At 36.7% G+C, this 13,470-nt stretch overlaps 1 protein-coding gene across 2 annotated transcripts in view; it reads left to right on the top strand.

Moving 5' to 3' along the window:
- SLF1 (SMC5-SMC6 complex localization factor 1) overlaps positions 1 to 13,470 on the top strand; it is a 41,738-nt gene that overhangs the window by 18,217 nt on the left and 10,051 nt on the right. For both annotated transcript variants that reach the window (XM_082335766.1, XM_082335765.1), the window contains exons 9-12: positions 171 to 337; positions 1,734 to 1,871; positions 2,541 to 2,706; positions 12,178 to 12,325. In XM_082335766.1, coding sequence (XP_082191892.1) covers positions 171 to 337; positions 1,734 to 1,871; positions 2,541 to 2,706; positions 12,178 to 12,325 — 619 coding nt within the window. The remainder of the gene's footprint in view (positions 1 to 170; positions 338 to 1,733; positions 1,872 to 2,540; positions 2,707 to 12,177; positions 12,326 to 13,470) is intronic.

Below are 13,470 nucleotides of genomic sequence, written 5' to 3' on the forward strand. Positions count from 1 at the left end.
GTAAACTCTGAGTTTTGCTGCTTGTAGTTATGCATTAAATTGCATGTTACTTTACTGATTAAATTTGGTCACTTGGGATTTTGTAAGGAATAAAGAAAATATATAAACTCTTAGTGATTATGGATCTTTGGCCAGTATGGAGCCAATATTATTTTGTCATTTTATTACAGGGAAATACAGATGCAGTATTTTGTGCTAAACTTCATCACATTTTGTACCTTGTTCTCCAACGTGATCCTCCTTGGAAGTCCCCATCTATGTTAAAGTATTATTTGGATCTTCTTCAGTGTCCTATCTGTAAGAAAGGCACATGGTCCTTGATAGAGATGCTTGTAAGGTATGAAAGTTTGATGAGGTATTGGATGCAATGGTTGTTATGCTACTCCAAACTCAGGGACAGGGGAGGAAGGCTGGAATTCTGTTGTATCAAAGTCACATTTTCACCAGAACAAGTCAACTGTATGTGAAGGTCTAGAATTGTAACTGAGATTTGGACCTTTCACTTTATGTTTCAGAACGTGTTATCTCACAGGCAGAGGGGGTTTTTTAGTAAGGAAAAAATGTGCATTTTCTTGTCCTCCTTCCTTTTTGAAAAATTATTTATTTTATTTTTTAAGCTTTCCACAAATTATAATAATTTATGTATTATTGCTGTTCTGGTGTGTATGTGTGGATATAGACAGACACATATATATCTGCAGTTACAAAGCAAATTCCAGTCTTATCTTGCCAAACATGAATCTTCATGTTGTATTTTGATTCGAATCTTAAACTTTACCATCTTATTCAGGAAGCCTGATTATATCCTATACATCTACAAATACAAGACTCAGTACATAAGAGCTGTTTGGGTAGTTAGTCTATGCTTTTGCCTGAGAACTCATTTTTTGTAATTTACATCAATAGAAATTAATTCTTCCATTCATTTGGAAGAGAAACTGTACCTCTTCTTATTACTGTCATAAAATCTTAAGTAGCATTTAAATACTTCGATACAATCACAATTACAGATACATGAATGTGTATGATTGTAAGCATGCCTATAGTCTTGAGGGGCATTGAATCAGTGTACTTGAATCACTGTAATTGGACATTTAATAGTTTTTATTAGTAGCATGTCACATGGAATGGAAGAGAATTTATCTTTAAGATAAAGTATTTTATCTCTTAGTACTTACTGGCAGAATGTGAATACCCAGCAGTTGTATACCTCGTGGTTCCAGTACTCAAAATTCTAGCCAAAAAAATGTGTTCGCACTTTACTTCAAAATTATCTCCATCATATTAGACAATCATTAGACTTGATCACAAACTGTAGTCCTGTCAAATAGTATGTGTGAACTGTTAATCTGAAGTAAGGTTTGTAGGATGTTGCAATGTCTATAAAATATTACGAGGCTACCTTGTAATTAAAGATTTTAAAGAAGGTCTGTTAAATTCAGTAATTGTACAGTACAAGTAGAGAGAGAAAAATTGAATATGGTTAAATTATTTAGTTTACACTATAATACAAAATCTTCATCTACAACACAAAGCCCCAGTCACAAACTTTTTTTTTTTTTTTTTTAAATACAGCTTTAAAACCAGAAAGTTAGGCTTTAAAATGATGAATGTCGCTGAGGAGCAAGGTATTTCCTTGTAAAAATGGTCAAAACTCAAAGCTGACTTTTTTGCTGATAGATCAGACTACGATTTCTGTCATACAAATGGATTTTTCGGTGTTTATTTTTCAGGTCTTGCCTGTGTTGCAAAACCATTTGTCATGCAGTCCCAGATTCAGGGAGAGGGGATGAACAGAGGATAGTTCACAAAACATTATTGAAGTTTTTCTTTGATTTAGTAAAAGCTGAAGTAGAGTTTCTGATAAAAAGGTGGGTTTTATAAGACAATACTTTCTTACTACTTTTTCACAATTTCACATGCATTTCTGTATATGTAGCAGGTTTTGTATGTCCCTAGCAAGTTCTACAGAGATTTCAGTTTAGCATTTCCTTTTATATGTCTCAATTCTTAGTTTGTTTATTGTAATTTGTATTGGATTTTCTTCTGATTGTGTTTAAGGCCTCTTAACTTTTCCCAACCAATTATTTCACTATATTACAACTTTCAATAAGCATTTAATTTTGCTCATAAAGTTGTATTTTTAGCTTTGCAGTGTTTCAATATTCATTCTTTAAGGTAGACAAGCGGCATTTTGAACATACTGATTTTTTTTTTTTTTAATTCAATTAACTGTTATCTTTAGCTAGGGAGTCAATTACCTTTCCTTAGTTTATGAAGTATAAAAATGTCTTGGTTTTGCGCTGCCTTTCTATAGTAAAGGCAGCCTTTACTTTATGTAATATTAGCACAATATTAGAATTCCTTCAGTCTGACTGTAATAGTCATCATTATTTTACTTATTATTCATCAGAAATTGTGTCTGATCTTTCCATACTTAAACCTGTGTGTGTTTTGACAGAAGACAAGGTTTCTGTCTGGTAACTATAGTAATCAAAGTGGCATAAAGATTTAGGTTTTTTCACTTTCTTTTTTTACAGTTTGGTTGAAGGGACCAATTCACAGCATCAGCAAGTCATGCCACAGACAGTTCTTCTGAAGACCTTTTGGCTGGGAAGCGAAACCTCAGTGCTTTTTACCAAACACATAAATATTCTAGCAGATTGGGTCATACTTTCCCATAGAGAATTGAACAGAAAAAATGATGTGAGTATGAATTTTATACTTTAAAATAATGAAGACCGACATTTTTTTTTTAGAGGCATTCCTTTGTTCATTCCTTTGTGAGGAATTATATGTAAGTATCACAGCTGCTTGTTATAGCTGCCTTTTGTTGTGAAGCATGCTGGTTTTTGCTCCACTAAAGGAAATGAATTGATCCATAAGATTCTTATATTGATCTGTAGAGAAGAAACGAGTCATGAGTAGCTTGTTGGCTACAGTCAGATGTTCACATGCCCTTACCAGCAGGTATTACTGTAGTCATTAGGGACACCAGCTTAACACATCCTGTCAAACAATAAGGTGTAACGAAAGAGGTGATTATCTTATTTTACAGTGATTGTATTCAGGAAATGTTGGAAGGAGAAAGCTGACAAAACTAATAGTTTTTTTCTGTTTTCTACAGATATGTATTATTTTATTTTAATAAATGCCCCGGTTTTCTTCCCAAGTCCTTTAGTTTCATTTGGTATCTTCCCTAGGTCTTTTCATAAAAATGGAATTGAAGGCAACTTAATTGCTGTTCTGTGACCTGCTGACCAGCAGGACATTGACCTGAAAGATACTGAGTGTCCTCTATACCACCTCTTTCTTTTCAGAAGCTAGGGGCCTTGTGAAACATCTTTGACTTCTAGATTCTCACATAAAATACAAACTTACTGCTGTCTCTGCGTTCTCTTTTAAATTATTGTGAAAGCACAGAATAAATAGGTACTTCATTCACTTTTTCAATACGATAACAGAACAACAATAGAAAATCAAGTATTCCAGAGAAAAAAGCACTTTCAATAGAATACCTAGTAGTTCTTCATTATGTTAAGAAAGCACAAAGATTAAACGTAATGAGAGCTTCACTCATCTTACCTAGCCAGACCTCCTACCTTTTTTGAGGGCTATCAAAGTAAGACATTCTGAAACACTACTGCCTTTTATCCTTGGTCAAGATATTAAAAATGTGCCTAAAATTAGGCTTCTATACCCATATTTATATTTAAACAACCTACCTTTTCAAAGGTACTGAGCACCAACCAGGCTTCCATTCAGTTGGTGTCAGTGGCCATTCTGTTTCTTTGGAAAATGAGACTGCTTTCATATATTTCCTGGTGTTGAATCTGCAGTTTGAGTGTAGGCACCATTTTCTTTTTTCTACTATGCCTGCTTTTGACAAGTTCCAGCACTGTAAGCCATACCTTTTTCATAAACTGTTCTTTGCATAAGCAGAATAATCACTTGTGTCAGACACAGTGTAGTACATATATGAAAAATAAACTTAAAAGAAAGAATAAAACATAACATAAAATATAGAGACCTACCCCTTGTTTAGATTCTATTATTTTCTTTGTATACATATATATAGGAATTGTACTTTCAGCATAAAACCAAGGTGCCTATTGCTTTCCCACTTTGATCTTATGCACTGTAATGTACAATATCCCTGCAGATATGAATTCTAGCCTTAAAAAGCAGCTTGTTGCCTCATAATATCTGTAGTATGTTCTTTCTTACAGCCTTATTCTTTAACTTCGTATTTATATATTGCATTTTCTTTCCCTTTGCATTTTTTGCCAAAAATAAACTCTAAACCAAAATACCATATTCTGATATTCAAAACTTGTCATTATCCCTTTCTGCACTCTCAATTTTGTTATATTAAAACCTGATATACTGATTTTTCCATATATTCAGAGACTATTTAAGATTCCATGACATAGTTGAAAAGGTCATTCAGAAAGCTGAAGGAGCAGATCCTCCCCAGCTATGCAGGCAGAACTGTGTTTTCTCTCCTTTCTCTATTATTTTTGAGATGCATATATAAAGCCAGAGTAGTTCCATGTCATTAAATATGGCATATTGGGTGCAAAATTTTCCTTCCTGTCTTCAGGAAGGAAAAGTGAGTCATTGTTACCAGTTTTGCTTTTTAAAAGCTGTTTACTTAAGAGGCAACACATTGGCAAGAAACACGTTAAGGCCATTCAGAAACCTAAATGAAAGGGATGACTTTGGGTATTCTTACTATCTGCATAGGCACAGAAATTAAGTGTTTTATAGCACAGTATAAAGGGGTGACCATGTTTCCCAGCTTACACAAGCTTGTTAGCTCATGGGAAGAAACAAACATGCCAGTTGTGATATACCAAACTTCCATGCAATTCTTGAGTGAAAATATCTCTCAATAAAAACAGATGAATAATTCAATTAAATTCTTTCTTTGGCATATCTAGCACATTCTTTTCTAATTAGTAAAAGGGGGCAATTTTTTTTTAGCTTTTTAGAATCAGATTATCTTTTTTTGTGATGCAAAGAGATTACAACAAATCAGGACTAGAGTGGAGGGAAAATATCTGCATATGTTTCCTGTCTTCTAGTGCTGATTTGTTGCAAAATTATGTTTTTTATATATATGTGTCTAAACGTGGAGGGGGGTGGGTGTCAAAAGAGCAATCCAGAAATAGTTATAGTATTCTGTTGGGGACAGACTTTTTAGCAGGGCCAATAGCAGTAGGACAAGGGGTAATGGTTTTAACTAAAAGAAAGTAGATTCAGACTAGATATAAGAAAGAAATTTTTTACAATGAGGGTTGTGAAACACTAGAACGGGTTGCCCAGAGAGGTGGTAGATGCCCCATCCTTGGAAACATTCACGGGCAGGCTGGATGGGTCTCTGAGCAACCTGATCTAGTTGTAGATGTCCCTGCCAGTTGCAGGGGGGATGGACTAAACGACCTTTAAAGGTCCCTTCCACCCCAAAGCATTCTGTGATTCTGTGATTCTAAGTGAGAAAATCCGTGCTGAAATTCTGAGTTACTGGTTTCCTTGACTTACGTACTCTGAAGATATTTCACTTTTCAGGCCTATTGTAACTGTCGTGGTTTAACCCCAGCCAGCAACTAAGCACCACACAGCCGCTCGCTCACTCCCCCCCGGTGGGATGGGGGAGAGAATCGGAAGAGTAAAAGTGAGAAAACCCATGGGTTGAGATAAAGACAGTTTAATAGGTAAAGCAAAAGCCGCGCGCACAAGCAAAGCAAAGCAAGGAATTCATTCACTACTTCCCAGCGGCAGGCAGGTGTTCAGCCATCCCCAGGAAAGCAGGGCTCCATCACGCGTAACAGTTACTTGGGAAGACAAACGCCATCACTCCGAACGTCCCCCCCTTCCTTCTTCTTCCCCCAGCTTATATACTGAGCATGATGTCATATGGTATGGAATAGCCCTTGGGCCAGTCTGGGTCAGCTGTCCTAGCTATGCTCCCTCCCAGCTTCTTATGCACCTGGCAGAGCACAAGAAGCTAAAAAGTCCTTGACTAGTGTAAACTCTACTCAGCAAGAACCAAAACATCAGTGTCTTATCAACATTATTCTCATCCTAAATCCAAAACACAGCACTCTACCAGCTACTAAGAAGAAAATTAACTCTATCCCAGCTGAAACCAGGACAGTAACCTACATCAGAAAAAAAGAAAAAGAAAGAACGAAGGCCTATAAAGACTTAAGTTACATATATGAGTGCATTTGCTTTCTTGTGTTAGATAGATAGAATATACTTTATCTTAAATGTACCAGAATAAAATTAGTGATAGGAAATTGAATACCCTTGCTTAACACTGTGTTAATATGCTGGGACAACTTGGTGGAATAAAACTGATACGCTATCCTTGTAGTTTAAAGTGCACTGCCAAAGAATGTAAAAGTTTTTCCATCACTTGAGATTTTCAAATCAATATTGAATGTAATTTTTACATAAGTAACATTTATTATTTATGATATTATTTAAAAGAGTTTGATGCAGAAACTCCTGGTCAAGGTTCCTTGAATCAAAGCTGTTAATTCAGCTTTAGAATTTACAAAGGAACGTGTATATTACTTATAACACTTTGAGTAGCATTGAGCTATTGCATGCATGGCTTTTCACAATGTCACAGATGGTATCAGAAATGCTTTTCATCCCTGATGCTACTGGTGGTTTTTTAAAAAAAGCTGTCCTACATAGCCTGACAAAGGAGTGAAAAAGGCATTAATTCCATTTTTTTACTTGCATCATCTTGCATATTTCTGATTTGTTTTCTTCCATGTTTCAGGTATCATTACCTGGTATAAATTTGTGTCATGTAAATTTGTAGCACTAAAGGTCTTTCTGGTCTATGTCACTTCCAATAGCTTTCTTGGAAGTATGTTTTAGGCACTTTTGGAGTACTGCATAACCCTAAAAACATCTACACCACATGAAAAAGAACTCTAAAACAACTCTAAAATAACTCTGTAATTCAAAGTAAAAAAGTTAAAATGAATTTTCTTATGACTTAAAAGCTTTCCTATAAGAACTTTCATGTGTACTAAAACACACTGTGAAACTTCTGTCACTGAGCACTTGACTTGGCAGTGCATTAAACGGAACAGCAATGTAGGAATTGCATTTGCTAAGCTGGCAGACATCAGTTGTACTGATGTGACCTTTGTATGCTAACACAGTCAACAGCCTCTTCCAACTTCAATGCTTTTCTTGGTGAGATAGCTTTGATTCTCAACAATAAGAACATGGAAGATATAGATAGTTTTGAAAAAAGGTTTAACTGGATCTTACTTAATTTGCTGTGCATGGTGTAGTGGGTTGACCCCAGCTGGCAGGTAAGTCCCCACCCAGCCGCTCACTCACCCACCCTGCAGCAGGATGAGGGAGAGAATCAGAAGGGCAAAAACTAGAAAACTGATGGGTTGAGATAAAGACAGTTTAGTAAGTGAAGCAAAGCTGTGCGCACAAGCAAAGCAAAACAAGGAATTCATTCACTACTTCCCATCGGCAGGTAGATGTCCAGTCGCTTCCTGAAAGCAGGGCTTCATCACGCATAGCAGTTACTTGGCAAGGCAAACACCATAACCCCAAACATTCCCCCTTCCTTCTCCTTTCCCCAGGTTTTATTGCTGAGCATGACATTTATATGGCATGGAATGTCCCTTTGGTCGTTTTGGGTCGGCTGTCCCAGCTGTGTCCCCTCCCAACTTCTTGCACACCCCCAGCCCACTTGCTGGGGGCGCAGAGTGGGAGAAAGAAAAGGCCTTGGTGCTGTGCAAGCACTGCTCAACAGTAGCTAAAACATCCTTGTGTTATCAACAGTGTTTGAGGTACGAATTCAAAATACAGCACAGGCTGCTATGAAGAAAATTAACTCTATCCCAGGCAGACCCAGTACACTTGGATTTATAAGGAAGAATACTACTGCCATTCTACTAAGAATCTTTTCAGCACAATTTGAAATACTACATTTTGTAGCAGTATGTTATTTTTAGGAATTTTAAAAATACATCATTTATGGGGAAGAGGGAGAGATTTGAATAGTTTATAATATACCTACAAAAATCATGTCCTTCTTTGCCAGTTTATAAAGAAACAAACTGTTAAAACTAAATCAGATTCAAGTTTGATTAGAGATTGAAGTAGTAAATAATAGAACCAAAATCAGTGGTTTCTGAGTATTCTCAATTTTTCTTAATTGAAGGCTTGTGTTCCGATGACCATGAGTCACACCATTATCTAAATGACAGTCTAAACAAAAACCCGTCATTTAAGTGTGTTTTTACTTAATCCAAAGTTGCATTTGTTAATAAAATAGCAATTCATGTCATTTATATGGCTAACTTGTTATTTCATATCTAGGAATAAGAGTTTCCATATGATGTTCTGAATATTGCTTTTCTATATCTACAAAAAAATGAGGTGGCTCCTGTGTATTTACTTTTTCACTGATTAATATACAGAGATCACTTAGCTTTGTAACACTTTATTCTTACATTCTAAAAATATTGTTGCTGAAACTTTTTTTTTAATTTGTTGGTATTTTTCCCTTTACGTTAGTCTGGTAATTAAAAAATATCATCTAAACTTCAGAAAAACTGCAGCTTTAAATCAGCAGTAGAGTTGTAAAGCAGTAGAAGAGACTTTTCTTTCTCAGATTTAGCCTCTTGAGTTTGACAGCAGAAGCTATTTATGTGCACAATGATGTTTTGTCATACATGGTAGCAATTCCCATGTTTAATGGAAATGCTTGCTTCTTTTTCCTTTTTAATATTGCATGTGTTTTCATTACTATTTTTGTATTGTTTTGTCATTGAAAATATTTTTAAGATGTTAATATTTGAGTATTTTTAGAGCAGATGATACTTTCAGTAAATTAGAGCATTTCCTCTTCATTTGTAGCATTGAACGATTTATTTCAAAATATTAAGGAGAAGCTCTTGGTTTGTACTACCGTTGTTTTACCACAATGTCAGCCAAGACTACACCAGTTGGCAGTATCTGGTTTGTCTTTGTCAGTGTGCGGAGATACTTAGCTGAGCAAACGTAGTTGCAACTAGAGTATCAGCCACATTTAATATGCAGCTATATATCTGATTGATTGTGAAACATTATTAATACTTGCAGTATTAACAGTCATTATTTCAATCTTCTGCCTCAAGGTCAGCTTTCGCTCCCCACTCCTTTCCTTGAAAATATTTCACAGATGAAGTAATACAAGGTTGTGATTTAGAATCAAGAAAAAGAATGTAAATAGTTGTGCTTTACATCTATATCTACCTCAGATTATATCTATAGGTCCTTGATCCTTTCACTTATCTCTCTTAAAATTGTGCTTGTTTGCTGCATTTGTGTAATTTATTTCCTGCAAAGAACTATTGATGGAATTAAATTATTCACCCAGTATTTTGCTTTGGGGTTCAGTGATAAAAGAGGTGTGCATACTTAAGGGAAATTTAAATGCATTTCGGATGTTTTAAATTAGTTCTTCAATTTCTGTTCCTGAATCTTCAGAAGATAGGGAGTAATGTAGCTTTTAAAATATTTAAATTTTAGTTGAAAAACACTATTTTCATGTTGTTGACATGCCGTATCAATGTTCTCAGTTTTTTTTATTATGAGATCCCACAGTTCATCTACAATAAAGTATTATGATACACTAAAGCAAGGGGCAAACCAAATAAAGTAGGGCTTAACAGAGTAAGAGGAAGTAGGGCTGGAAGTGATGTCAGAGATCACATTCCTAACATTTTCACTGGCCAGTTCTTAAAAGCCTTCAGTGACTCAGATTATACTGCCTCCCCACACAATATTTATTTGTAGTGGTGTTTATTCCTTTTCTTTTGAATGACAAGTAAGTCTGTTAACTGTAGGGACAGTTTTATGTATTTATGTAGGTTTTCGACAAATTACTTTGTAATCTTTTTATAATACATCTCATCTGTGTCACAGTCTCTCTTGCTCTTACGTATGTCTATTTGATTTATTGATGAAGCTCAAACTGTTTCAGTCTTTGGTGCTTTCCAGCTCCTGAGGGAATCCTATTAAATTATTTTAAACCAACCTTGAACACATTTTGTTCTCAAAGGAGTATCAGACAAACCATTGACTGTGGTGTGAGAGCACAGCAAAAGACAGAAAAGTTTTGCTTCCTTTAAGTAATTCTTTAAAATCTCAAGCTGACAAATAAGTAAGTACATATTCAGTTCAATTACCCTCTTATCCAAAATTGTCCATTTTGAAGTGCTCATTCTCTTTTACTAGAATGCTATATATGATAGAATCATAGAATGCTTTGGGGTGGAAGGGACCTTTAAAGATCATCTAGTCCATCCCCCCTGCAATTGGCAGGGACATCTACAACCAGATCAGGTTGCTCAGAGCCCCATCCAACCTGTCCTTGAATGTTTCCAAGGATGGGGCATCTACCACCTCTCTGGGCAACCCGTTCTAGTGTTTCACGACCCTCATTGTGAAAAATTTCTTTCTTATATCTAGTCTGAATCTACCCTCTTTTAGTTTAAAACCATTTAAAAAGTCTGTCCCCATCTTTCTTATAAGCCCTCTTTAAGTATTGAAAGACTGCAGTCAGGTCTCCCCGCAGCCTTCTCTTCTCCAGGCTGAACAACCCCAGCTCTCTCAGCCCTTCTTGATAGCAGAGGTGCTCCATCCCTCTGATCATTTTTGCAGCCTCCTCTGGCCCCGCTCCAACAGGTCCATGTCCTTCCTGTGCTGAGGACCCCAGAGCTGGACGCAGGGCTCCAGGTGGGGTCTCACCAGAGCAGAGCAGAGGGGCAGAATCCCCTCCCTCGCCCTGCTGGCCACGCTGCTTTGGATGCAGCCCAGGATACAGTTGGCCTTCTGGACTGTGAGCGCACATTGCCGGCTCATGTCCAGCTTTTCGTCTATCAGTACCCCCAAGTCCTTCTCGGCACAGCTGCACTCAATGCCTTCATCCCCCAGCCTGTACTGATACTGGGGGTTGCCCCGACCCAGGTGCAAGACCTTGCATTTGTCCTTGTTGAACCTCATGAGGTTCACACAGGCCCACCTCTCCAGCCTGTCCAGCCATATTGGCTGGTGCTCTAGTGTAACAGTAGTGATTCTCCACTAGAGCCTTAGGTAGGTGTCTTTGGGCAAATGAATTTCATGTGTTCCTATGATGGTGCACATATTCTTCCAATTTGCACTTTAAAAACTGACATATAAATACCGAATTTTCTGTGGTTGTACATATGGTCAGAGGAATAACTTAGTTCAGAGTCATGGCATAAAATATTTCTGCATGGGTGTTGAGTAGACAGATCTGTCTTTCCTTTGCAGACTAAGTCAGGCACTAGAACCAGTGCTTTACCCAACCAATACTGATGAAGTGCTCACGTGGGTGAACAAGTATGTTTGTCTGTCTCGTTGTACTTTCTGGCTAGCGTGTTAAAGTGCTGTATATTGTCTTGATGCCTCCTGAAGAAAATAGGCTTTGGCTTTTTTATCTACACATGATCATTTTGTGCAGGTTCAGGGGAGAAAAAGGTAAGGCTAATACCCATAAGTATGTTCTTTCTAAATTTGCAGCTGCTAGTCTCTTTGGAATTTTTGGTAGCAGAAGAAAGTTTTCTGATCCTGCAGACTGGCTGCCAAAGTTTTTTCTGTGCCGGAAGCTAACACCTTGCATCCTTTTCCTTTTTGGCACAGACATACACAGTTAGTCACAAAAGGAGCTTTAGTGTCATGATGAAATCTTTAGGAAAAGAGAATCCTAATAGAGGAGGGAGAATAAGATCCCTGTAATAGTCAGATTAAAACAGAGTTAACTAGCATAAAAGCAGTACTTGAAATCTTACAGTTAAACAAAACCTAATTTAAAACAAAATCACACTTTGTACTTGTAAGCTTTGATCCCATTTTGCATGTTGTTTTAGACAAAGTATTTTCAAATAACTTGTATTTCTCCAATGCCAAGTCTTAATTGATGTGGCATCAATGCCATATTAATTTTGTTGACCTGGCTGCAACAGTTAGCTTTTGAGCAGAAAAAGTCAGTGAAGAAGTGATGTGGCAACAGAGTGGGCTTTTATCTAAAGAAGCTCTCTAGTGTTATTACATTATCAGTGTGAATTTGTTATATAGTATACAGGTCTATACATACTTTTTTTTTTTTTCATTTAGGCTTTCAGGTGTGAAATAGCTGGTCTATTAAATGCAATTCTTGGAACTGTAGTGGAATATTGGATCATCTCAAGTTTGCTTATGGACAGAAATGTGTTTCATCAGATAGCTGACGATTTGGCACAGTACCTTGCCATTTCATGTGATGGTGAGTGTTTGAAAGGCCTCTTAAAGTCTTTTAATCAGATACACCAAAGTCCTAACTAAAGCCTCAGTTCACTTTCAAGTTATATTTTACTTTCTATTGCAGATGTGCAGTCTTATGGGGTGATGTGTATTTATGCAGGAAACTGTTTTATTGTATGTGTCTGTTTGTCTGTCCCAAGCAAAGACCAAATAGAAGAGGCTTTCTTATTAAAATCCCTCTAAATAAATCTCAATAGGTGTTAACTGCGAAAGCAAGACTACACAGTGTGAAGAAGAAAAAAATCTTTGGAGCTCTCTTGTCACTTTAGGAAGAGATTTAAGCATATCACAATAAGCTGTAACTTCAGAGAGGCAACTGGAGACACCTTAGCTCAGGCCAATTCTCAGGTGAAATTTTTTACTCCACAAACTTGATCTTGCTTGCTAAAGACAGTTCAGCCATAAGTCCAAAAGCTATGCTGAACTGTTTGACCCATACAGACTTCAAATGAAACATTTTAGTGTCTCATTCCAAATGGTTAGACTTAATGGACTTTATTTGGGGGGCGGGGGAAAATTCCAACTAGTCCCATGAATCAGTATTGTTCCTCATTAAATGTACTAGATAAAGAGAAATGTCACAACTCAAATGAACCATTATCATTTAACATGGAATGTTCGTTGAGGTTGTCCTTTTAGCAACTAGGGAATGAGGAACTCAAAAGACCAAAAAATAATCTCAAGAAAACTACTGAATGTTTTTAATTTTATTTTCAAACTTCGTTCCCACCAAAGCTTCCCGCTCCCCCCAATTAGGAAATAGTGAGAAAACTAACTCAGCTGTTACACCTGTATGGATATCCTGGTTTCAGTCACCATTTTCTCTAGAGACAGGTGTACATAGGCTTCATTTAAAGTGTTGCTGCCTTCTCCTACCTGCACACTTGCGAAGAACTATCCTGAAAAAATGAAACTAAAATCATAGTCTCTAGACAAATAGTTCCACTCCAGTCTTACAGAAAGCAAATTATCAGAATTGTTATAGCCTGCCTTAGGTCTTAGAAGGCCAAATCAGTTCGAACTTTATAGTATTTAAATCAATGGAGCTTTTAGTATCTACTACTATTACCTCCTCTGCAACGCATTTTCTAGCTTTCATATAATAGG

Source organism: Platalea leucorodia (genome assembly GCF_965183815.1).
Source record: "Platalea leucorodia genome assembly, chromosome: Z".
Lineage (NCBI taxonomy): Eukaryota > Metazoa > Chordata > Aves > Pelecaniformes > Threskiornithidae > Platalea > Platalea leucorodia.